Source organism: Lynx rufus, unplaced genomic scaffold (assembly GCF_022079265.1).
Source record: "Lynx rufus isolate CCGP_SWC_20201006 ecotype Redwood Valley unplaced genomic scaffold, mLynRuf1.p SCAF_12, whole genome shotgun sequence".
In the NCBI taxonomy this organism is placed as follows: domain Eukaryota; kingdom Metazoa; phylum Chordata; class Mammalia; order Carnivora; family Felidae; genus Lynx; species Lynx rufus.
The window spans coordinates 18,514,646-18,537,632 of record NW_025814826.1 but is presented as its reverse complement, the minus strand read 5'-3'; the positions used below and the strand labels follow the sequence as shown (position 1 = coordinate 18,537,632).

The window sequence follows — 22,987 nt, the reverse complement described above, 5'->3', positions numbered from 1 at the left end:
AGACAATCAAAGTTTTGATCAGCTCCAAGGTAATTGTCCTCTTTTTAATTACTTATGAGGACAAATTTCCAGGAGGGTCTCTGGACCACATGGTAGGGGTGCATTCATAACTCATGAAATATAGCTGGTCACGTAGAGCCAGTTTTATTTCCAGATTTTTTTTATTCTATGACTCATTACTATTCTTGCCCTCTGATGTTTGATTAAGTGGATGTGCTACAATATCTATCCAAATGTCATCTACATTTTATTTTTATCTCATCCTTAACCTTGCACTTCATGACACTTCACATCATTGTAGTCAATACCTTGTGTAGGGTTGATGTTGAGACATCATCATCACCATCAATTATTAAGTATTTGACTACCCAGAGTCAAATGCCCAGTAATGGCATTATAATAGGCACTGTGATGTTCAAAGCCAAATAAACACTGTCAACCAACTCTATGAATCTGTAATGAAATGGAGTTTCACATTGGATTATGATCCTTGTATAATTGTCGACATCCATTCTGGAGGTGATTCTGAATCCCCCTTCTCTCCTGCTGAATCCATCTGCAGCTTTCACACACCTGCAACTTTGGCCAAATGGTCACAAGAATAACAAACCTCTGTAAAAATCAATTTCGCGTATTATTTTTTCTTCTCTATTGAGGTTGACTGTGAAGTGGTTCATGTTCTCATAACCATGTTCTATTTTCTCCATCTGAAATGCCTTCGATGCCTCAGAAATTCTGCAACAAAGACAAGTTGCCACTTTTTGTCACCGTTTAACATTTGATAGCCTTGGGTAAAAATGAAAAGTATGCATTTTTCCATAAAATGAAAATTACTTACTTTTGTAACAGGGTTTTGGCATTCTGTGAAAGCAAACAAAAGACAGACCTACTTAAATTCTTTTCATCAAAGACTTTATTCTTTCCTCCGCTGACTCTGAAAATCTCAGAGCTTAGTTTCTAAATGCCATGAATAACTGCTGTTTTATACCGGAACCCTCTTATATTTAAGCGATATCATGGTCCCTTAAATATATGCTTATGAAATTGTTTAAACAGATGGAGACATGAACACATAATGAGCTTATAGTTTAGTTGGTAAAATAAATCAAAATGCTGTGTGCATAAAATAACAAAAATATGATGACAACTACTTCTCCAGCACCCACCTTCTTGGTTAGTTCCATCAGGTACTGAAAGAATACTTACCTGCAGAAACACTGCCATTTCTGGCTCATCCATGAACTGGATTCCTGATTCAACCAACTTTGACACATTTTCCAAGTGATCAGAATACTTTTTGATCAGAGCACGGACACGTTCCAGTTTCTCCTCTTGGGTTCGGGTAATGACTTGGGTCATTTCATTCTTCCTTTCCTCCAGGATGCCATACAGGTAATCAAACTTCTCACAAAGTTCCTGTTTCTGTTTTTTACAGCATTCCTGTTAGTTGAAGTTAGCTCATGTTAGAAAGTGTTTAAAAGAGTGTGTATTTGGAGAAATCGCCTTGGGGTGCCTTGGTGGCTCAGTCGGTTAAGCAACTGCCTCTTGATTTTGGCTCAGGTCATGATCTCATGGTTCATGAGTTCGAGCCCTTTTGTTGGGCTCTGTGCTGATAGCACAGAGCCTGCTTGGGATTCTCTCTCTCCCTTTTTCTCTGCCCACCCTTCTCTCTCTCAAAAATAAATAAATATTTTTAAAAAATCACCTGGATACTTTGGGAGATAAATTTACTTATACAGTATATTTTTTCTTTTCCTTGAAGTTGTCCTTTGGGTATAGATTCCCATTGTGCTGATGTTTTGAAAATCTCACTTTGATACTCAGACAATCTAAAATCAACCAAATTGACTAAATGGACCAATGAATTTTCAATATGTTCTATGTAAATGGGGAATTTCATAGAAATTAAAACAGTTTTTTAAAAAAATACATATATATTGGTTATATATATATATATATAAGGTTACATATATATATAAGGTTATATATATATATATATAAGGTTATATATATATATAAGGTTATATATATATATATATATAAGGTTATATATATATAAAATATAAGGCTTATATTTTGCTTTAGAGTGAGTGTGTGTATATGTGTGTGTATAAGGAAAAACTATGGTACTTCCTGATTTGTACCCTTCAGTCTCTCTCTGCTCCACTTATACTGCTGCTGTTCTAGTTTCAATCTTCCCTTGGAGATTCGGAAGCTGCCCACCAGCCTCTGCATCTGGAATTCCCTCCTTCAAGCAAACTCATACACTACAAACAAATTCATTTTCCTGGAGTACATTTATCTGGGGAATAGTGTTTTTCTCTGACTAATCGTTGTCCAGAGAATAATATTTAAACTTCATAACTGGCTTTCCAGCTTCTCCATGACCTGGTTCCAACTTTCCTTCATAACATTGCACTGTTCTTCATCACATACCCTGTGTCCAGCAAAAACGAACCACTCACTTTCTTTGCTCATCATCATCCCTCTGTATAGAATGTTCTTTCCCAATTCATAGTTGCAAACTCTAAGTAATCTTAAAGACATGGTTGAAATACCACTTCTTCCATAAAACTGTCTTTGATCTCAATGACTGAATGCCGTCTTTTAATTCTTCTGAAATCCCATAATAGTTACCACTTATGTCATACACCTGTATTCACCTGGTCCTCTATTTATCCAATACTGTCTAAGACAGAGAAATATGGGATCTGGTCTTTGATTCCTGGAGAGAAAGGCTGTATGGGAATTCAAACTTGTGCATTTGCATTGTGTGCTGGAAGCACCTCCAGTACCATCTAGCTCCCTTCTCTCTGAGTCCATGTTTAAAACATCATTAACTTTCCAGATGGCCTGGTCATTGTCCTTTTGCTTTTTCAAGTTCCAGTAAGCTTGTTATGTATACATGCCAGTATCATTGGACCTGACCATCTGTGTGTCCAGGAACTTAATAGCTAACAGCAAGTTTTGAGACCTGATGATCCAACATAGCTTTCCTGTCTGGTGGGGGCTTCTTGGGAATGCAGCCAATTGATTTGACATCTCTGAACTTTGTGTAACCCTTATTACATGTTCTTTCATTTTAGCAAACATTGGTCTCTTAGATGTCAAGTATCACTTTCTTCTTTCACATGAATTTCTTAAATATCTAAAGTATAGTCTCTTTAAGGATAGAATCTGAGTCTCTCTGGGACACACACCACTTCGGACAATAGATGTTCAGTATATATTGTTGAACAGGTTTTTTAAAACTGTGTTTTTAAAAATGTGTTTCATTTCTCCACAATTTTTCTACTATTCTCAGAGTAAGGGAAAAAATGGGTAACCTAAAGCAAATTGTTGATTATGAAGATATTCCACAAATTAACAAGAAATAACACCCCTCACTCCACTGCCTCCTTTGGAACACAATTCTCATCACATTTTCTGACCAATAATAAAGCATGATGGAGATCCAATGATTCTAACCACTTTAATAGTAATTACTGGTTAATGCTATCATCCCGCATCCATTCATTCATTTAGCAATCGGTTCTTAAGCATGTCATTTGTGTCAAGCACTATGCAAGGTTCTGGGGACCCAACAATGAACTAAAGCATAATTCCTGTTCTTAAGGAGCTCAGGTTCACTGAATGAGAAAGACTATGGGCCAATAATACAATAATAACCTAGTAGGCTGAATAATTTAAATATCTTAGAGCTTTATACCAGGTTTTATAGAAGTATGTGGATGGGGGCCATTCAAAGGGAGCTGGGGTGGGTGGGTGGCTCAGGAAAAGCTTCCTAGTGGAAGTAATGCCTGACTAAAGGAAGAGCAGGAACAGAGGAGGTTGGAGGAGGGGATGAAAATCCATGGAGCGCCTTGGCAGTTGTCAAAGTAATAGTACTAGGGTCCATACAGCATGTCCAGACATGGAAATTGCTGGGCTTGCCAAATTTGCGTCTATTTCCAGCCCTTTAGCATGAGATCTGGACTATTACGAGGCCTCAGAACTGAAGCCAATTAGTAGCTTCCCAATCAAACTTTCTTTCACTGGACTGCTTTCTGTTCTAAGCTTACAGGCAAACTTGAGCCCACTGCATTCCTGAAATATGTCTCTTTGACATTCAGAAGCTCTACTGTTTACTGCAAACATATGATGGTTTCTAGCTTATGAATTGTGCACTTGAAACATATATACTGAGTATTAAGATGTGATACTGGTACAATGTCTTTGTTTCTCAAACGTTTTCTTCTAAGCCAAATTATTTATGAGACTGATGTCATGTGTCATGGCTAGTGTTTGATTTAGTGGTTTAAGTGAAATAGCCACTTTATTTATACATTATTTTCAATTCCAAGTATTATTTTATTTACATTCTGGTTTTCTATTGATTTGTACTATATTGAATCTATCATTTTAATAGCATCTATTATTTACTTATTTACAGTATAGGAAATTCTATCCTATGCATGGCATATGCTTGATTATCATTGTTATTATTATTATTATTATTCTATGACTACATACTGTATAAAGCACTTATAATATTACATGACATATTATAGGTACTATATCAGTGCTTATTAAATTTAGATCCAATTTTCCTTGATTTGAGGGAGGGGTCAACTTGGCAGAGAAGTAGGGGGATGCATACTTCCCAGGTCTCTCAAACAAAGAAGTGCTGAAGCCAATTTTCCTTGATTTGAATTATTTAATTGTGGAACTTTGAAGCTGCATGGAATATCAGAAGTAACCTGCTCCAAACCAATCATTTCACTCATGTGGAAACTGAAACCCAGCAGAGTTAAATCACTTTCTCAAGGCATTCTGCCATTTATTGTTAGTTCCTGGCCTATAGCCAAAGACTTTGAACTCCTGGGTCATTGTTACTCCTACCACACCTTGCTGTGAAATACTTGAAAGTAACTTGAAAAAAATTTTATGTGAAGTACTATGAACTGAATATATGTCTTTTAACAAATCTACTCTGTAGTAAGTAGGTTTTTAAAGATGAGAAAACTCCAATTGTTTCAGAATTATATTCATTAGTTCATTCTTTCAGCAAAATTCACTAATTACTATGTACCAGGCATTAGAAGATCTGAAAACCTGCCGTAGTTTCCCAGTGTTCATAAGAAGGGTAGAAAAATTATTATATTTTCTAATCTCTAGTTTAAAAAAAACCTTAACTTCTTTTTTTTCTTCATTAGTGTGCCTTTAGTATAATTCTGTGCAAAATATGCTAAGAGTCAGACAAATTGGTTTCTGAAATAGAGAAAGTATGCTTCTTTCTTGGAATTATGAAACTAGTACTTACAGACTTTTAGAAATGAACTTGAGATGTTCAGGTTAACCTAATGTCAGATTAAAATGAGAAATAATTCCCTGAAATTAAAATTCTTCTATTTTTTTTATTCTCTCTGAGGTAGAAGCAATACATGAAGACTAAGGTGGGCACCCTTCCATCTTTCTGGACTACAAGACCTTCAAAATGCTGTGAAGGTCAGTTAACAACAAACGCCTCAGCTTATCAACTCCCCCCTCCGAGGTAATTAGGGAACAAGTATATGCTATGAAAGAAAAATATGCTCTTAGAGGCCAGCTCACTAGTGAGTGATTACTCTGAATTTCAGTACCTACTGTGCCTTTGTAAATGTGGACCTGAAATGCTTTCAACAGTGACTTTCCAGTAACCTGAAAAATGGAATGGGAAAAACGTGGACTTCTGCATTATCAAAATGTCTGCAGGTAGCACACTTTAAAGGATGACTGTTACCTGCAAAAGCGTGATAGCAACCGTCTTTATCTCTTCTCCACAAAAACTTCCTCACCTCAAAGATTTCTTTTTCTTTTAATGTTCTATTTTACTTATTTCAGTAAAAAGGCTGGGTTAAAAAAAAGTCTTCAGTAAAAATTCTTGGCTCTGTACCTTCTCCCTCCCCCAACGTCTCTGGATAGTAATTGAATCAAGATACATACTTTTTAAACTTTCAAGTTTATGTTTTCAAATATTCTCCATTTTCTTCCTTTTGATATCTGTGGTTCCTATGTCCTGTGTGTGTGTGTGTGTGTGTGTGTGTATACACATGCACATGTGTATGCATGCATACTTGGGTGAGTGTGTTTAGCAACTGAAGTAACTTCCATCATGAATGCCCTAGGCATTGGCCTCCAAGCATATTCTGATGCATAGCCTCCAGCTGCAACATGACCTACCTCCTGGGTCTGCCAGGACAGTTATATGTATTGGCTTCGTAGAAGAACAAAATAAAAGTTGTCCGTGATCCTTGAATGAAAATAAAATCCATCCCATCTCTAAGGTGAACCCAGTATGGATGCAATATACCAAAAAGGGGTGATTTTATAAAGGGAAAACTGTGCTGCCCATATTAAAAAGGCAAAATGATGACAGGTAGAATATCTGTTTCTAACCAATGTCATAATATTTGGCTAAAAAGAAAAAAATCAAGTAATCATTTGGTCATTTCCTTCGAAGTGAGTAGGTAATCTTTAATATTCATCTAAAGCCCATTGTTTAGCTGTTGCTTTCATAGAAATGTTAAAACTGACAAGTTCTAATTTTTAGCCTGCTTTATATTTTAATGGTAATAAGATATAAGATATGCAGTTGCAAAAAGGAGCTTTCCATGGAAAAAAATCAACAATAGACAATCTTATACTAAAGAGTAGATAGTTAGACAAGCAAAGTACCATCATCCTGTTGTTTTTAATGGCTAGATTTTCAGTGGCTCACCTTCTCCCCAGGCACTTACTACTCTGTGAGATGATCTTGTTATTTATTTGTTTTATTGTCTAACTCCTGTACTAGAATAAAACCTTCCTGAGAGCAGGAACCTTTTCTGTTTAGTTCATCACTATTTTCTAGTATTATGTGTGCAGAATATGGTGTATAATGCACACCTGAGAAATATGATCTGAATGATTGAGTGAATGAATGAAATATGATTTGTATCTAGGGATATTCAGTCCTCAAAAGTTTCTATGTTCCCAGAAAATAGATATTTAAGTAGATACTCCAAGACTCTGCTTCGTTTAGTGCTCAAAAGAAAACTGTGCAACCTTAGGGAAGCCATTTAATCTCAGGATGATTTTCTTATCTGTACAATAAGGGTTGGGATTGGATGATTGCCAAGGTCCCTTTTGACTACAGTTCCAAGACTCTATGACTTCAGATAAATGTGGGGATATTTCAGTGTCTTAAGGCTCTAAAATGCCTCTTCCTATTCCTGGCAAGTTTCAGAGTGGTTATCTACAGTATTAAGACATAAATTATATGTCCGGACCCTGCAATGTCAGTCCCAGCTTGGGAATGTGCCAGGGCTATGACAGGAAAACCTAAGACAATTGTAACCGCTGCTCTTACCATGTAAGGAACATGCCTCTGGGACCAAAATAGAGCTGAAGATAAGCTCTTAGCCCACCATTTGTCACTGAGCAACTGTGGCTCTACCCAGCCCATTCACATACGCACTGCATACCTCCAGCACTCATCCACACACTCTCGTTTGGGGCTGTGGCTCTGGGTCTGGAAGTGCTCAGTCAACTACATTTGAAATACAGTACTTTAGAATTCCCTTCATTAAGCCAAATAGGGTTTCCTTTCCCCACCACGCCCAAAAGAAGGGGGGGAAGCAGATTAATATTACTAAAGAGAGAACTGTATTAAAGTAGAAAGATTCTCCTGAGGAAATCAGTCAACATTTACTGGTAAAGCCCCAATTTCTAGCACCTGGGAGAAGTTCCACGAGTGCAGACTAGGATGAAAAGGTGGGTCTCCACCGGGCTATACAAGAAAAGAGGCAGACAAATGAGGATAACGTGTTCCTTCCAGGCACATGAACTGGAGTTCAGCTCCTCTCCCATCAGCGGGGTCCCCTTGTGCAGTGCTCAGCAGAGCAACTCTACCCAGCAGCCATGGGTCTCCAGACTCCCAAACTCATGCTGTTTTCTACCATATCACATTGCCACCCACTTCATGTTAGAAGAACAATTATGTTCTAATCAATGGATCTCTAAAACTTACTCCTGGGGTTCTTCTCCAGATCATTTAAAAGCTCCTTGAGCAAACTCTCTAAAGCAGAGAGCCCAGTGAGCCATACTGACTTGGGTCCTCTGGTTCAGTGAAAGCCACAAGCCCATGGCAAGCTGAGAAGTTGTTTAATTTGCTCCCATACGTAGTAGAGAGTCAACTCGTCTCCCAGAAGAGCCTCAGCCTCCCTTGATTGCCAGTATTTTGCCTCTTAGATAAATAATAGGGCTAATATCTCCTGCCATTCATGTTCAGTTTTTCCATCTGAAGGGGGTTGCTTAGCTCTGCATCATAATTACTCAGGACCCTGAAGGTCTTACTCTGATACTGCTTAAAAGATGCTCCAGATGCTCCAGTGGTTCAAATGATTATTAGCATTGTTACAATAAGTGTGGTCTTTCCAAGCTGACTATGAGAATAATATGAGGTAACACTTATCAAGCCCCTGGCATGTGCCTCTTACCCCAATTTAGTCATCTCAATAACACTGTGAAGAATGTAGTATTAACCCCAGTGTACCAGTGAGGAAGTTGAGGGACAAAGGGCTTAAGTAACTTCCCAAGGTCATATAGTTAAATGACAGCTAAAAGTCTAACTCTGAAACCTGTTCTTTTAAGCCTATGTTCTATTGCCTTTGAAATGTTGCCTTAAAAATTCTGGAATGCTTATTAAAGTGATTCTTACAATATTTATACGTTATATTTGTAACTTCATGGACAGTGTCCTAAAAGCTATTTGGGTAAAATTATTGTTTTGGAAATACAATAGGTTTGTTGTCATTGAAGAATCATTGGCGGATCTTATTAAAGTCCTCATTTTTCAGATAATGGAAATTCTCAAGATCAAATAGTTATTATTCAACTTGTAGCTGTTTCCTTTAGACATGCATCCATACAAAACAGGATTATTTCTAGGCCTGCTTGTCTGTCAGCCTCAGGAGGACCGGAATTAATAGCCTACTCTCTTGGGTATCTAGTGACATAGGATAAATGCCCTTTGTAAAGACTATAAGACAGAGACAGAGGTTATGATTTTTAGCAATGAGGAAGGAAAGCCAAGCACAGTATTCTGGAAACAGAGAGCTCCCAAGGCAGTGCACTTGTCCACTCCAACCAGCAGCCCTCTTTCTGAGTCCTAGCCTATCCCAGAACATTTCCTGGGCTGGAAAGGCAAGTATAGCTCCAGACCATGCTGGGCTTATATAGAACAGCCTAGAAGGCCCTCCAACCTGCAGTCGGGAGCTCTGGGAACATCTCAGCCTGTGCGACATTCAGCTAGGAGTACTAAAAAGGCTGAATGAAGGCTCCTTCACCCACTGTCAGATCCACAGCAAAGAGAAAAAAAAATGCCACTCCTCCTTTTGACACAGTTCAGATTGCCCTTTCATGACTACAGCCCTTTTCAAAGACACTCTCATAATCATTGTAAACTCATATCAATTGCATACATAATTTAAAAAAAAATTTTAATGTTTATTTATTTGTTTTGAGAGAGAGAGAGAGAGAGAGCAGGGGAGGGGCAGAGAGTGAGAATCCCAAGCAGGCTCTGCAAAGTCAGCACTGAGCCAGATGCGGGGCTCCTTCCCACAAACTGGGAGATCATGACCTGAGACAAAATCAAGAGTTGGACACTTAACTGACTGAACCACCCGGGTGCCCCTTTTAATTTTAATTTTTAAAATGTTACTTATTTTGAGAGAGTGAGCGAGCACACATGCATGAACTGGGGAGTGGCAGAGACAGAGGGAGAAAGGGAAAGCATACGTATTTTTAAAGGATAACAAGGAGTCCACAGTGTGATTTAGCCTAAGCTTGGCAGCTCTCCAGGGCTGATCCTGGGCCAGGTGCCTGACCAGACCAGCCCTGCAAGACATTACATGATCAAGGACAAAATTAGACACGTACAAGGGATGGGCACTCCTACCAAAGGGCAGGTGTCTGGGCCCCATGTGGGAAGAGGCAAGGTAATTGGGGAAGGATCGTGCCCACCCAGGGACTACTCCATTTCCCATCCCTAAGGGGTTCTTCACCAATCAGAAGAGCGACTTCTTTAAACAACAGCTCCCCACCCCCTGGCCAGGAGCCACCAATGGCTTCCCAGAAAATGTTTCCAGGCAGGTGGTGAGCAAAGTCAGGAAGGAAAACAACTACCCCAGCGAGAATGGGAGACACAGGAGCTCTGCTCTGTGACCCTGAACTCTGGTACAGAATTCACCTGCTCTGCAAGGTAGGATCATTTCACTCTAAGCCAAGAACCTCGTGTGCTTCACTACATGCAGCTTTGCAGGCTAGTGCTCACAAAGTGAGCCTCTGGTGTTTTGCCCAGGCTCTGTGGGAGAGCACTTTAGTGATTACAGGTGCACCATGTGGCCATTTGTGGCAGTGTCTCTGTCCTCTATCCTCTTCAAATGGAGGATATTTGCATCAAATAGGGATCATAAAATCAGAGACCTCCATGAGGCTCTGAGCCAATACCTACATCTGCAGATGAGCCACCTAAACTGATCGGAAAGAACTGTGCTTTTCTGAGCAACATTCATTCTATATTTATTTTACTGATTATTAAAAAAATGTCCAGGTCTCTTCACAAAAATGCGAAATATAGGAATATATAAGGAAGACAGTAGTCCCACTGTTCATTACTCCTAACCTTTTGGTTTCTGGAGTTTTTCCCCATATAAATATATATAGGGGTTATTTATGAATATATACATTCTATACTGTTTTATTTCCTTAAAGTAAAATCTCACAAGTGAAATAAATAGGTAAAAGGGATGGACACTTTTAAGACTCCTGCCAATTTACAGCTTCATCTGAAAGCCCTGCAGGGAACAATTACATTTGTCTAGTAGCCTGTGAAAGTACTTATAAAAGTGTGTCATGTTTGATGAATACTTTTATCAGTAATAATAGGAGTAATAATCCTAAACCTCACTGCCTGGAAGTTCCTCATGATATCTGCACTAAATCCCTTCTCCTGACTTAATTTCAAACCTGTTCCTGCTTGTCTTGTTCACAGTGAAAGAAAAAACAGCTGCTCCCTATTGTGCCCCTGACCGGCCTCCAGGAAGAAAACCAGTTGTCAAATCTCTCCCCGCCCTCTCAGTGTCCGCCCCCCCCCCCCATGCTGGCTACAGGGAGCCCGGTTTGTTTGCATTTCTTTGCTCAAGGCCAAATGTGACCCCCAGAGCTTTTCTCCTGTATGTGTTCTGCAGCCTTGATGTCCCAGACAGAGATCTCTGATGAAGGCTTGACCAGAGATGAGTATAGAGATTACCTCACTTACCCACAAGCAACCCACTCCTATTTATACACCCAAGACTCAACATGGCACCACACTGGAGTGCTGATTCATGGTTTACTGATTAAGTTGTATTTGGCCTTTACTGTAAATAAGTAAAAAGATGAGTTTATATTGTCCATTTTGTAATCTCTTTGGGCTCTTCACCAAAAGAAAACCTCCCTTCTGTAAATGGATCCCAGATTTATCATGATCTTTACAGGAATATAGGTATGGAGAAGAAAGGACATTGATTTTAATGGTGTAGAAATCTAAAACGAGATGGTTATGGCCAATGTCTTGAAGTGATTATCCAGGAACCAGCCTTTGGCTTCTGATAGAATTTGCCTTTCTAATGATAAAATAAAACAGGGTATTTATCAGGCACTCACCATATACTAGGCACTGTGCTAAGCATTTTGCTTATGCTTAATTTTTCACAGTAACTCTGTAAGGTGGGTACTATGCCCCATTTTTACAGAGGAGAAAAATGAAGGATTGAATGTACATGAGAAGGGATTTTTAAAACATAATACATAATTAAAAAAAGCAGAATGAGAAATATAGTACATTACCATTTATAAAAGTAAAAGATGTGCATATAAAATAATCAACATTTTATAAGAGTATAAGTGAACGGAACACCAAACATGTTAGAGTGGTTATGTACAGAGAACAGGACTGGGATATGGAGATAAAAAGAAATAAGCAGATAAGAGGGGCCTTGCCTACAGCAATACAGACAATATGCTACAGACTGAGCAGTACAATGCCTCAACACTGCATCTGAGGTCCAACTACAAGAACCAACAACCCCAAAACTTAAAGCAGGGAGTAATAAATGGCTCCAGATTACAGATCCAGAGACCTGCACTCAACCCAGCTGTCTTGCACCTGTCCTCTGTGCAGCCTGGCTTAACTAGTCTGTGAATCTTCAGTTCTTGAAAAGGTATCTGCCACATAGCTAAATCTCTTTAGGTTTCAGCTTTTTGCCTTCAGCAATTACACAGTTTATACTTGATCTTGAGGAAGGGTGGATTTACAGTATTTCTTATATGCCAAGCTTCAGTGTGAGCTAAACAGCCAGTCATTTATGCATTTGTTCACCAAGTTTGTATCAAGTGTTTATTATGTTCCAGGCACTGGGCCAGGCAGAGGGCAGATATGAATGAGCCAGAGCTCTGGTCTCAATGAAATCCATGACTAAATCATTCTGTAACCACAGACACATCTTCCTCCTTCTGCTATCCCCTTTGTGGCCCCGCTGTCAGAGTGTAGATATGCAGCTCAAACCTGCACATGATTTTCCAAAGCACTAACTAGTACTCCTTAAGAAATTTGGATTTCCACAAAGAAATAGTACTATAATGGTGGATAACACTTATTTTCATTACTGGGAATTGATTTTTCTTCTAACTAATCTTTTAAAATGGATTGACCAACAAAAAACAGCAAATGTAACAACCACCCCAGTAGATGTGGTAAAATCTGCCTTGTTGACTCACATGGTAACTTCACTTCCTGAGCCAGGAGGAGAATGTTTTAGAGACATATGAGGAAGGCGGTCATTCTATAAGGAAAGATTGTGTGGCACTGAGGCAGCCACAACCCCCCAGGAGTCCAGGCTTGGTGTATATTCAGCTGGAGTTGTTTGACTTACCTCAATAGTTTTACAGGTGTCCTCCAGCTGGCTGATTACTCCCTGGACTCGATCATTGCTTCCCACAAGGACAGCAATGCCATCACTGAGCTCAGACTAATGAAGAGAAAGGAGGGGTGCAAAGTTTTAGGAGTTTTCTAGTCAGCCCTGATTGTAGATAAATTGTAGTATTATCCTCATGGATTCCTAATCCAGCGTCCACTGAACCCCATAGGAGTAACAGGCTTATAAGGCCTGTGAACCTCCTGGTCTTGTAATAAAATTCTGTCTAGATGTGTATATAAGTGTATTTGTCTGGGAAGAAGTTTCATAGTTTTCACCAAATTCTTTTTTTTTTTCAATATATGAAATTTATTGTCAAATTGGTTTCCATACAACACCCAGTGCTCATCCCAAAAGGTGCCCTCCTCAATACCCATCACCCACCCTCCCCTCCCTCCCACCCCCCATCAACCCTCAGTTTGTTCTCAGTTTTTAACAGTCTCTTATGCTTTGGCTCTCTTCCACTCTAACCTCTTTTTTTTTTTTTCCTTCCCCTCCCCCATGGGTTTCTGTTAAGTTTCTCAAGATCCACATAAGAAGTTTTCACCAAATTCTTAACGGAGACTGAGATCTGACCTTGCTAATAACATCATAAACACTAAATTATAGATTATAGAGAATAACATATTCAAGCTAAGTAATTATAAATATTGTTTATAAATTCAGTGGAGTCCAATATGTGACTTCAGAGACCCGAAATGAATTATTTTCCTAGTGTAGCTCAGGATCCATTTTACTAGGGAAATGAGAATAGTAAATATTCATTTATTCACTGACTCAATAGTAAATATTCATTTATTCACTGACTCAACTAATACGCACCTTCTATGTGCTAGGTGTGCAAATACATACATACTAGACTAAGTTATTACAAACTTGAAACTCTAGCATTTGACTGGTTCTAAGGGGAGGGTTTTCAACTTGAAATTCCTCTCTGCTTTCCAAGACTAGCTATCAGGGAGCACTGAATGGGGACTTTGGAGACCTACCTGCTTGATCCAACTCTGCCTTTAACTTGTTTATGATGTTGGCCAAACATGTAATCAATGTGGACCCTAAATTTCTTGGATATAAAGTGGAAAGTTTGGACCAGAACAGTGGTTGTAAAACATTGTAAAGCTTCAGAACCCTTTCTTCAGAAAAAGGAAGCTAATGTGGAATCCCAGTAGATAAGAGTGAAGCTGCTCTGTCCAAACAGGAGTGGGGTAGAAGTCCTGCCAGTCTGTCCTGTCCATCCCACTCGAGTTCCTAGGGCTCTGAGGGAAATCATGTGAAACAAGTACCATTCAGTTCTAACATGCCATGACTTGAGGGGGATGGGTGGGTGTGGAAGGTTAAGGGGAAATAAACCACAAATGGATTGAAAAATAAATAAATGTTACAGATGTCTTGCTAAATTCTGCTTTTTTGGCAGTTAGCACTCACTGGTCATGACTGGTATTGCCCAAAAGTTTGGCTTTCACATTTGATTCCAACTCTGACCCTCACAGTAAAATATCTACCAAATGTGGGACGTGTGATTCTTCATAGAAAGGAGCTAGATATGGAGCTCCTCAAATTCTAGGTGTGGGGAGTGGCTGCATCTATTTGAGCACACAACTGCACGTTTATTTGCATCAAATGGGCAAGTTGCTACTTGCCATTGGATGAAACTGGGTTGGCAGGTTAGTGATAAGCTGGGGACATGCTGTGGTTGGTCAGGGTGAGGAGGCTGACGCCCTGGCGGGGGGTTGGGACATGTGCCAAACTGAGAGGAGTCCTTTTAGCAAGCGGCCTAGGTTGAAAGCCTAGGAAGCCAGTTTAACCAGGACTTGAAGGCTAATACAGTAGGAGTTGGGGGAGTAAAGGCCTGGGAAGGGTACAGGAAACAGTAGCTTTTTTAGTGAATGAAGAAAAATTCCTGTGACTGGCGTGAAAAGTTAATCCTTTTCTTATCTATAGTCTAAACTTCAAACAGCTCTGACCAGGTCCCAACACATTGCTTGTCTTCAGCAACCTCCCAGATGCACAAATAACAAGCGACCCTTGCCCTCTGCACACCTTCCTGAGCCTCGGCACCCCTTCCCTCGCTAGCAGTCCCCTTACTCTCTTGGGGATCTAGTGTGTGGCCATGTTTGCACCAGCACTACACCACTCCACGCTCTGAGCCGCCAGGCCTCAGGGCTACGTGGCTTGGGCAGTCCCCTTCAGCAAAGAGAGCCAATCACACGGAAATTCGGAAGGGGCTGGAGAAGAGGAAGAGAGGCTCTGTTACCTTCTGCCTCTGGAACACGTGAGTTAGGGGAGCCACCTGGCAATCCTTGTGTGCCCCAAAGACCTTGCACAGAGAGCAGGTGGGCACTTCACAGTTCAGACAGTAGATGTTGATGCGTTCCTCTTCGTGCTCCTCACACATGGGCTGGTCAGACTTCTTTTCTGGTCTGGGAGGAGGTGGGCAGATAAATGTGTCAGCTCCCATTGCAGCAAAGCAGAGTTGGTGGGGGGTGGGGGGGTGGGATTAGTATTGCTATTCCAGAAAACTTCCAAGGTCCTGTTCTTGTCCTCGGAAACCTCCAAATTCAGTTGCCCTTTGGGGTTAGCAGTGGTGTGCTGATAGGTATCTAATGACCAGCCTGGAGTAGGGGATAGGACATGGACACTCTGATCTGTAGTGTTTGACAATTTCTGTGGTGAGGGTTCCCATCATGGCTGATTTAAACTTATTGACGGTTTAAAACACAGCTAGTAAAATTCCTGAAAATTGTGAGGAGTGTGCTCCAGCACTGTCTGCACACACTTACAAGTCTCTTGAGATACTTTCCAATTATGGGTAAAGAAGGAGTATTTGCTGATAAGCTAAATCTCAAGTTTATGCTGGCTTTGCAGAAACACTAGGTCCCAACTCTACAACCTCCAGCAAACACTTCTCCCACCAAAAGGAAGATAGAGGTGGGCTGGAGGAGTCCAAATCTCTGATTATTAGTCTAGGCACTGATGGAAATAGCTCTGTGTAAGAAGGAACATGTCCGTGTGTGCTTCATTAATTTGTTTGGGTCTCTTCCTGCCATTAAGAAAATTAAATGTAAATAATTTCCCGATTGAGGACTTGGCAGGGACTAAGAGTGGGTACTGTGTGCTCAGTGACTGTGAACAGTACTTTAAGCAATAAGAAAAATGCAAAATGCTGTTCTGGGACATGGTGGTAACCTTGGAAGTAAGGACCTCACAGATAATCCCCAGGTTTTAGTTTTCCCAGTAGTTCAGCACCAGCCAAAACTTTTCGGAACTGCAACAGGTAATAATGGAGCATTGGGTTTGTATGTGTTAGTGAGACGATGACCAAGCGATGAGGAATTGCAAGCATGAAAGGGGAGTGACAAGTCATTACTATTTAAGAATAACTTGCTGTGGAATCACCTGGAACAGCCCAAGTTCACAGCGTGTGGTGGGGCCCTGTATATTCTCCTAATGATCAGTGTGATTTATGTGTGATGATCAAGATCAAAATTATGTCAAATTGTAGTGCTCTAGGCCCCCTCTGGAGAACATGGTGAGAGATGTGGGTGTAGCCTGCCTCGCAAAAACCTGGAATTCTTATACATCCTATCTAAAGACCAAGGTTGTTAATAGTTTTCAGAGGTACCTGAAAAATGTAAATACAAATCCAAAACCTTTCTTCATATTCCCAAACACATATTTATAAGCATCGTTATTTAAAAGATTGGGACTGAATTTTTCTGTTGTTACCAAGATCCACTTTTTAAAAAACCGCAGGTATTTATGGGCTGTGAAATTGATTATTATGGGCCATGAAATCAATTTAGAGGTCATGACCAGCATTGTTAAAATCAAACTAAAATAGACAGTAAATACATGGGCTACACCTAGTAAGAATAAGTAATGATACCTGAAACTTTTGTTTCTGGTGTACATAGACGCATGTGTATGTTTTACATGCATATGTATGTACATGTATCTAAGTGCACTGGAAACAAAAAGTATATATTTCATGTCTATATATCTATATCCATCCATGTATGTAATGGTCATTGGATCACAATGTAAAATGTACTTCTAGTGTGAGACATGAATAAAATGGTTTGTAAACCATTGATTCTGATGTGTGGTACCACATACCTACAGCCCCAGAACTCAGAGAAAGGCAGAAAATATACTGATTTATATCTATAAATCACTAGGTAGGAGTCAAGTCAAGGAGACTGGGCTGTGGGGGTAAGACCTGGGTCTGGTGAGGAAATTATATGGGCTTCCAGCTTTGAGATTTTTGTGAAAAGAATTTTCACCTGGTCTCGTAACAATATGGTTTCCATGAAATCTGTGGCTTCCTAACTTGAAATTCTGCCATATCCTTGGAAGTCAATTGAGAAAAGTAAACTCTGCAACCAAGAAATGTATCTTCCTTCCCAGGTCTATCTGTTTCCTCCACAAATATGTGAGTTCCATGAGGGCAGGTTTGTCTTGTTTTTTTTGCTGGATCCCTGGTGCCCAGAACAATGTCTTGCATAGAGTGGTACTCAGTAAATATTTGTTGAATGAATGAGAAATGAAAGAGACTTTGCCAGATGAATGGACAGTATTCCTTGTACTCTAATTCATCTGGGGAAAGCATGTGAAATATGGGGGAAAACCAGGGTCATTTGGCACTCATGAGTGGCAAAGAAACCAGACAACATTCTGAAGACTCCATTTATAAATGACAAAGCCCTTTAAGGTTCTCTAGAGACTAGAAGTGGTTTGCTCTTCGCTTGTTCAAAGGCTTCTCCACCTCCTATACCTTCTGTCCCATATATCTCCACCTCATAATAATAAATGTCAAGCATGTATCTGGAGTATATGTACTGGAAAATGGCACAGGTGATGCCTCTGTGGCTCACTTCCCTGAAGCATTTCCTGAGGGCAGCTTGCATCCGTGCGCTGTTCTGATGTCAGCAGCTGGACCAGAGCTCAGGTCTGTGAGTACATATATGTATGTATACAATATGTATATATATATACAGTACGCACACCGCACACTTTGGAAATGTGGCAACAGCCATAAGGCTGTATGCTTAGTTTTTGGTTGTGATTATTTTTCCATAATGCAATACAGACTGAGAACTATGTCCCATATTCCTTATTAGGTTTTTCTTGTTTAGGTGGTTACACAGGCCCAGAGTCGTCCCCACTTAAAAGCGGGTGTATAATAGAGACCTTTAGACGACTTAAAACATATAACAGACTTGGGTCAAACAGGCATGTAGAATAAAGATGTAAATGCACTTTCATGAGGTGAGGGTAGCTGAGCTCACAGTTGTGGCTCAGGACTCAGCTTCAGATGCTGGCAGTGGCCCCTAGCCACTCAGTGCTGCCTAGTCTCCAGGAGTCTGTAGCCTGCTGTCTCTGGTCTCAGGTTCCTGGAACCATCCTGGTGAATCCTGAAGGGTTGGCATCTGGTCTTGGTGAGGCATTACAGGTGGTACCTTTGAAGTCAAACTTATCTCAAAGCTTAATTCCAGCTGAGCTTCTCCGTGTGGTGGTTGTGTGACCTCAGGCAAGTTACTTAACCTCTTTGAGGCTCAGCTTTTATTCATATCTGAAAATTGGCCTGAGGGTCTTCTAATTAAATACAGCAGAATGAACATGTGCCTTTTTTATTTGTGTTTCCTGTGGAAATCCCACTAAAATGAGAGTAGGGAAATTTGAAAAATCGCATTCTAATATAAGTCAAGAAGGACAAAAAATGAGCAACATGACAGCAGATAAGGGATGTCAACCACATGTGGGAAATTGAGAACTTCTGGATGAAAGGAAGTGACTCTTCTTTCTGCTAAGCGCCTGCGGGGGAGAAGGCTGAGAGGAGCAAGCTGAGGGACCTTGAGCTGAGGGACCCCAGAAAGGCTCTGCAACTGCGGCAGCCAGGTATTTCGAAGGCAGGAGTGTGGGGGGAGGCTAAAAAGCGGGGCACTTTTTTGCATATTTCGGAAGATTGCTTGAGGATGTGGTCCATATAAAACAGAATAAACCAACAAAGAGAAAGACGTAGGCTCTAGGAAATAAGGATTCAACCCAGGGAAGAGGAAAAGTAGGTGAAGCCCAACGACGTGAGGGCACTGTCCTGACTTTCTGCAGTGAAAAGTCCATAGAGAATGTCTAAATTGAAAAATCAGAAATAGGAGTACACAGATCTGTAATATACAGATGTCACCGGGGGATAAAGAACAGAAAAACAGCTAAAACAATTAAAAGTGGTTGACTCTGGGGAGTGAGACTTGGGGGTGGAGAGTGGGGTGGGAGCGTGGGCCTCATTAGAGGTGTCCTAGTACTATTTGAATGTTTAAATTATGCATATGAGTTAGTTTGAGTAGAATATTCAAAGTTTTTAATAAGGTAATGATAATAATCACAATCTCACAGGATTGTTGTGCAGATTAAAGAATTACATGTGATTCATGTGTAAAGCACCCTGAACAGTGGTTGGCACATATTAGTTTTACTTATTATAAAGTTAATTATGATTTTTGTGATTACTGTTAATGAAATAAATTCCTTCTCGTGTCCACCTCTCCAAACTGTGGCTAGTTCAGCACCAGGCAGTTATTCTAGATAAGGCCAGGTTTTGTTGAGACCTACAATGTCTGGTCTTTCTGTGGGAGGTCAGAGTTGACCAGCCCCTCTCCTTTCTGCCCCCACACCAATGACTGTGAGCCAGAGATGGGTGCCTCTCACTCTGAATATCGAAGGTTATTCTAAGGTTGCCTAATGTTCTCTGAGGCGCAGGGTTCTGGGCTGGCAAGGCTGACAGCCTCCAGGGAACACCTGGGTGTACGCCCAAACATGTACCTGGGCCCTCTGTGCAACTTGTGATTTTACTACCAAGTAAAAATGTCCCAAGGCGAGTCTCAAGTTCAAGAAATAACAGTGTAAGAAGAACTTGATAATCAGAAAAACACCACTGGTCCACCCAGCTATAAGCTTCATTGTTGGAAATTTGGTTCATTACCTTTATACCGTTTGTGCACCTGGGCCCTTTTTTGGCAGATGCACATGTAGACTTTATAGTTAAAGTAAGGACATGTCTTTTGGTTTTGCTAATGCTACAAGTTTTAACATCTTTCTTCTCTGGATTTCATAACATTGTTATTATTTCCCATGTTTCAAGCTCTCACTGTAGCAAGTAGCAAAAGGAAATTATTGCAATAAATAGAACATGTAAGAAGCTTTTTGGTGTTGCTTAATTAGCTGGCACTTATGAAGCAACTATTTTATGCAAGACACTGTACTAGGCACTAAATCAGTTCTTATATCAACACCCTTAATAATTGGTTGGTTATTAGTTGACTTTTTTTTAAGAGACAGTGTGTGTATTCGCATTTTAAAGTAATGTAAAACAATGAAATCAGATCTGTGAAGCAACAGCAGCAACAACAGTATTTTCCTTCTTCTGCAGACACTTTGGAAGCAAAGGAAATAGCTGACTCTGTATCTCTGTAATATGTCATCGGTAATTACTCTTCTTCCCCCACTTCCATCTAGATCCTGGCACTATCTAATTTAGTTTGAATCTTAAGCAGAAACTAATAGCCATAATGATTATAATAATTATATGTTAGATTTATGGAACAGCTTTCCTTCTAAGAGTGCTAGGCTCTTAAAGCCCTGCAGATGTTCCATAAATACATGTCTCCTAATAAGAATCACAATGAGTTCATTTCCAGATGGTCTCAATATTGCTATCAAGCTTTGTGGACTGGACTGACCTGTGTACAATTGAAAAAGGGCTCTTCACACCATACCTTCTAGGAATGAACTACTACGGTGTTGTCTCTAGGAAAGGAACTCTATAGCCAATGTGATTAGATGAGGAAGAAGCCTTTTTTTTTTTTTAATGAATGGATGCATATACTGAGTATCAATCCAACAGGTGAATGCTGAGAGTATGCAGCAAATACAATCTAGAGAGTAGAGAAACATAACCCAAATGCCATCTTCTTCCCCCCACCCACCCATGTCACTAAACTTTAAGTTGCTGAAGGGCAGGACTATGCATTGTTTTGTAACTTCCCAGAGTCCATACAATGATTAATTATGTTAGAGAAATTTGTTTTTTATTATGATCATCTAGACAATTTTAAGGTGAGACTGTTGTCTAAACTAGGAACCGGACTATTTTGGGAAATGCCATTTCTGTTAGTTCTCCTTAAAGTTTTGTACTGTGAATTTTCTGCTATGTAGAATTGGGAGCTATGAAGGACCTGTGAAGTGCAGAAATGTCTAAAATATGCGTAATACAGGGCTGAGAGGGGTAGGCCGCATTATGCCTCTCTCAGTATTACTGAACAGATTAGTGTTAATGAATTACTTCATTCTTAAATTGATGCAAAGTCTTGGGCACCAGCTCCCTTCTCTTTCCATGAGTGATTCTCACACCGGTAAGGACTCACTTGGAAAAACATTTTCCTATAAGACAATGTCTGTGATTGGCAAACGAGCATTGGATAGATTGATCTGTTAGAACAAACAAACAAATACACAAAACCAAGTTTCAGATGGGTGTGACACATGAAGGGACAGTACCTGGTGGACTCCTGCTTATAGATGTCAATGATATTTTCCACCAGCAGGTTCCTCTGAAGGCCATATATCCCATGTCTGTCCAGAACCACTTCGTGTCTACAGGATGGGCAGCGAAACCGGCCCCCTGATGCCACAGTGGTGCCTCCTCTTGTGGGCAAATACGGGTTAGAGGCCTGTTCTTGCCAAGCAAGAAAAGAGGAATTAAGTAATGCCACAGGTAGCTTTTCTGAGACTTCTTTTCACTCTCTGTTACTACAAACAAGATCAACTTCTACTTTAAGCTGGCTATAAGATAATCCCTTAGGGCTTTAGCAGCAAGTGGTCCTAAAATACAGGCCCAGCACTTTATCCACAGTCAACCGCCATGTACCATTTTCAGCATGAGGCACTTTTCCATCCAACATTTTTATTACCAAAAGCTCTAGCCAGAAACTCTAACATTAATGTCTTAGGAAGCAATTCATTTACAATTTTGAAGCAGATTCAATGTTTTGAAGGTTTTGTTTTTTTTTGTTTTTAAACAAATAGGATTCTTAGTATTTAAGTTAAAACTAGATTTGGGAGTAAGGAGGAGTAAGGAGGAGGCAGACAGCAAAGCACAAAGCAAATCATTTAAAAAAATGGTTTTCTTAAAAATGAATGTAGCCTTATAAAGTTTTCTGAAAGAATTCACCTACAAGGTAAAGACTTGATTCCAAGAAGAGAGAATCTTTTTTACCCCCTAAATTCCAAACAAACCTACCTGGAAAATATCACTGGCACATTTCCTACACAGGTTATGCTGACAGGGGAGAATGACCACGGGTTTCGTGAACATCTCTAAGCAGATAGGACAGATGAGTTGCTTCTCCAAGTTATCCATGGTCTGCTGCTCTTTGGAAAAAGACTTATAATTCAAAGATGCGCTCATCTCCTGGCCGTCCCCGTGTGCACTGCCAGGGAAAGGGTGCTCCGAATGGTTTCTGCAAGTGTTTCCTGGAAATAATTCCAAGGATTGGGTGATCAAGTGTCCTTTACGGTTTTTTCGATGGAAGACATTGTTTCAGGCCCAGGTTCAGAGGGGGTGCCTGAGCTGTTTTTAGCAGCAGGGGGGGTCACGTGACAGTGGGCTGACTTGTCCATATAAGCCAGTGACAGGAGGATGGATTCTGACAGGTGACAGAGAACAGGAGCCAACATTCCTGCCCCAGGGAGTGAAGAGAGTGAGTGGGAAGAAGGATTACAAACCCCATTTAGACAGAGTTGTGAGGAGAGGGATGTTGAAGCTGACAGTTGTCAACAACAAATGCAAATATGCATGCCTAGTCACTGAGCCATGCCCTCTGTGAGCACTCAATAAGAACGTGGTGACGGGTTTCTCCAGGACTGGGGAGAATGCAGCCCAAGAGTCTAACTGTATAACGAATGCATTTCTGTCT

The 22,987-nt window shown here is 40.3% G+C and overlaps 1 protein-coding gene across 3 annotated transcripts in view; it reads right to left on the bottom strand.

The window, feature by feature from the left end:
• The window catches only part of TRIM55 (tripartite motif containing 55), a 42,799-nt gene extending 20,320 nt beyond the window's left edge, over positions 1–22,479 (bottom strand). For 2 of the 3 annotated variants that reach the window (XM_047073736.1, XM_047073737.1), the window contains exons 1-7: positions 22,312–22,479; positions 21,570–21,742; positions 15,271–15,436; positions 12,975–13,070; positions 1,207–1,440; positions 839–861; positions 611–735 (exon numbers count right to left, since the gene is read on the bottom strand). In XM_047073736.1, the coding sequence (XP_046929692.1) occupies positions 611–735; positions 839–861; positions 1,207–1,440; positions 12,975–13,070; positions 15,271–15,436; positions 21,570–21,742; positions 22,312–22,479 (985 nt within the window). The remainder of the gene's footprint in view (positions 1–610; positions 736–838; positions 862–1,206; positions 1,441–12,974; positions 13,071–15,270; positions 15,437–21,569; positions 21,743–22,311) is intronic. The other variant, XM_047073738.1, reaches the window with a different exon arrangement.
• Positions 22,480–22,987: the final 508 nt, after the last annotated feature.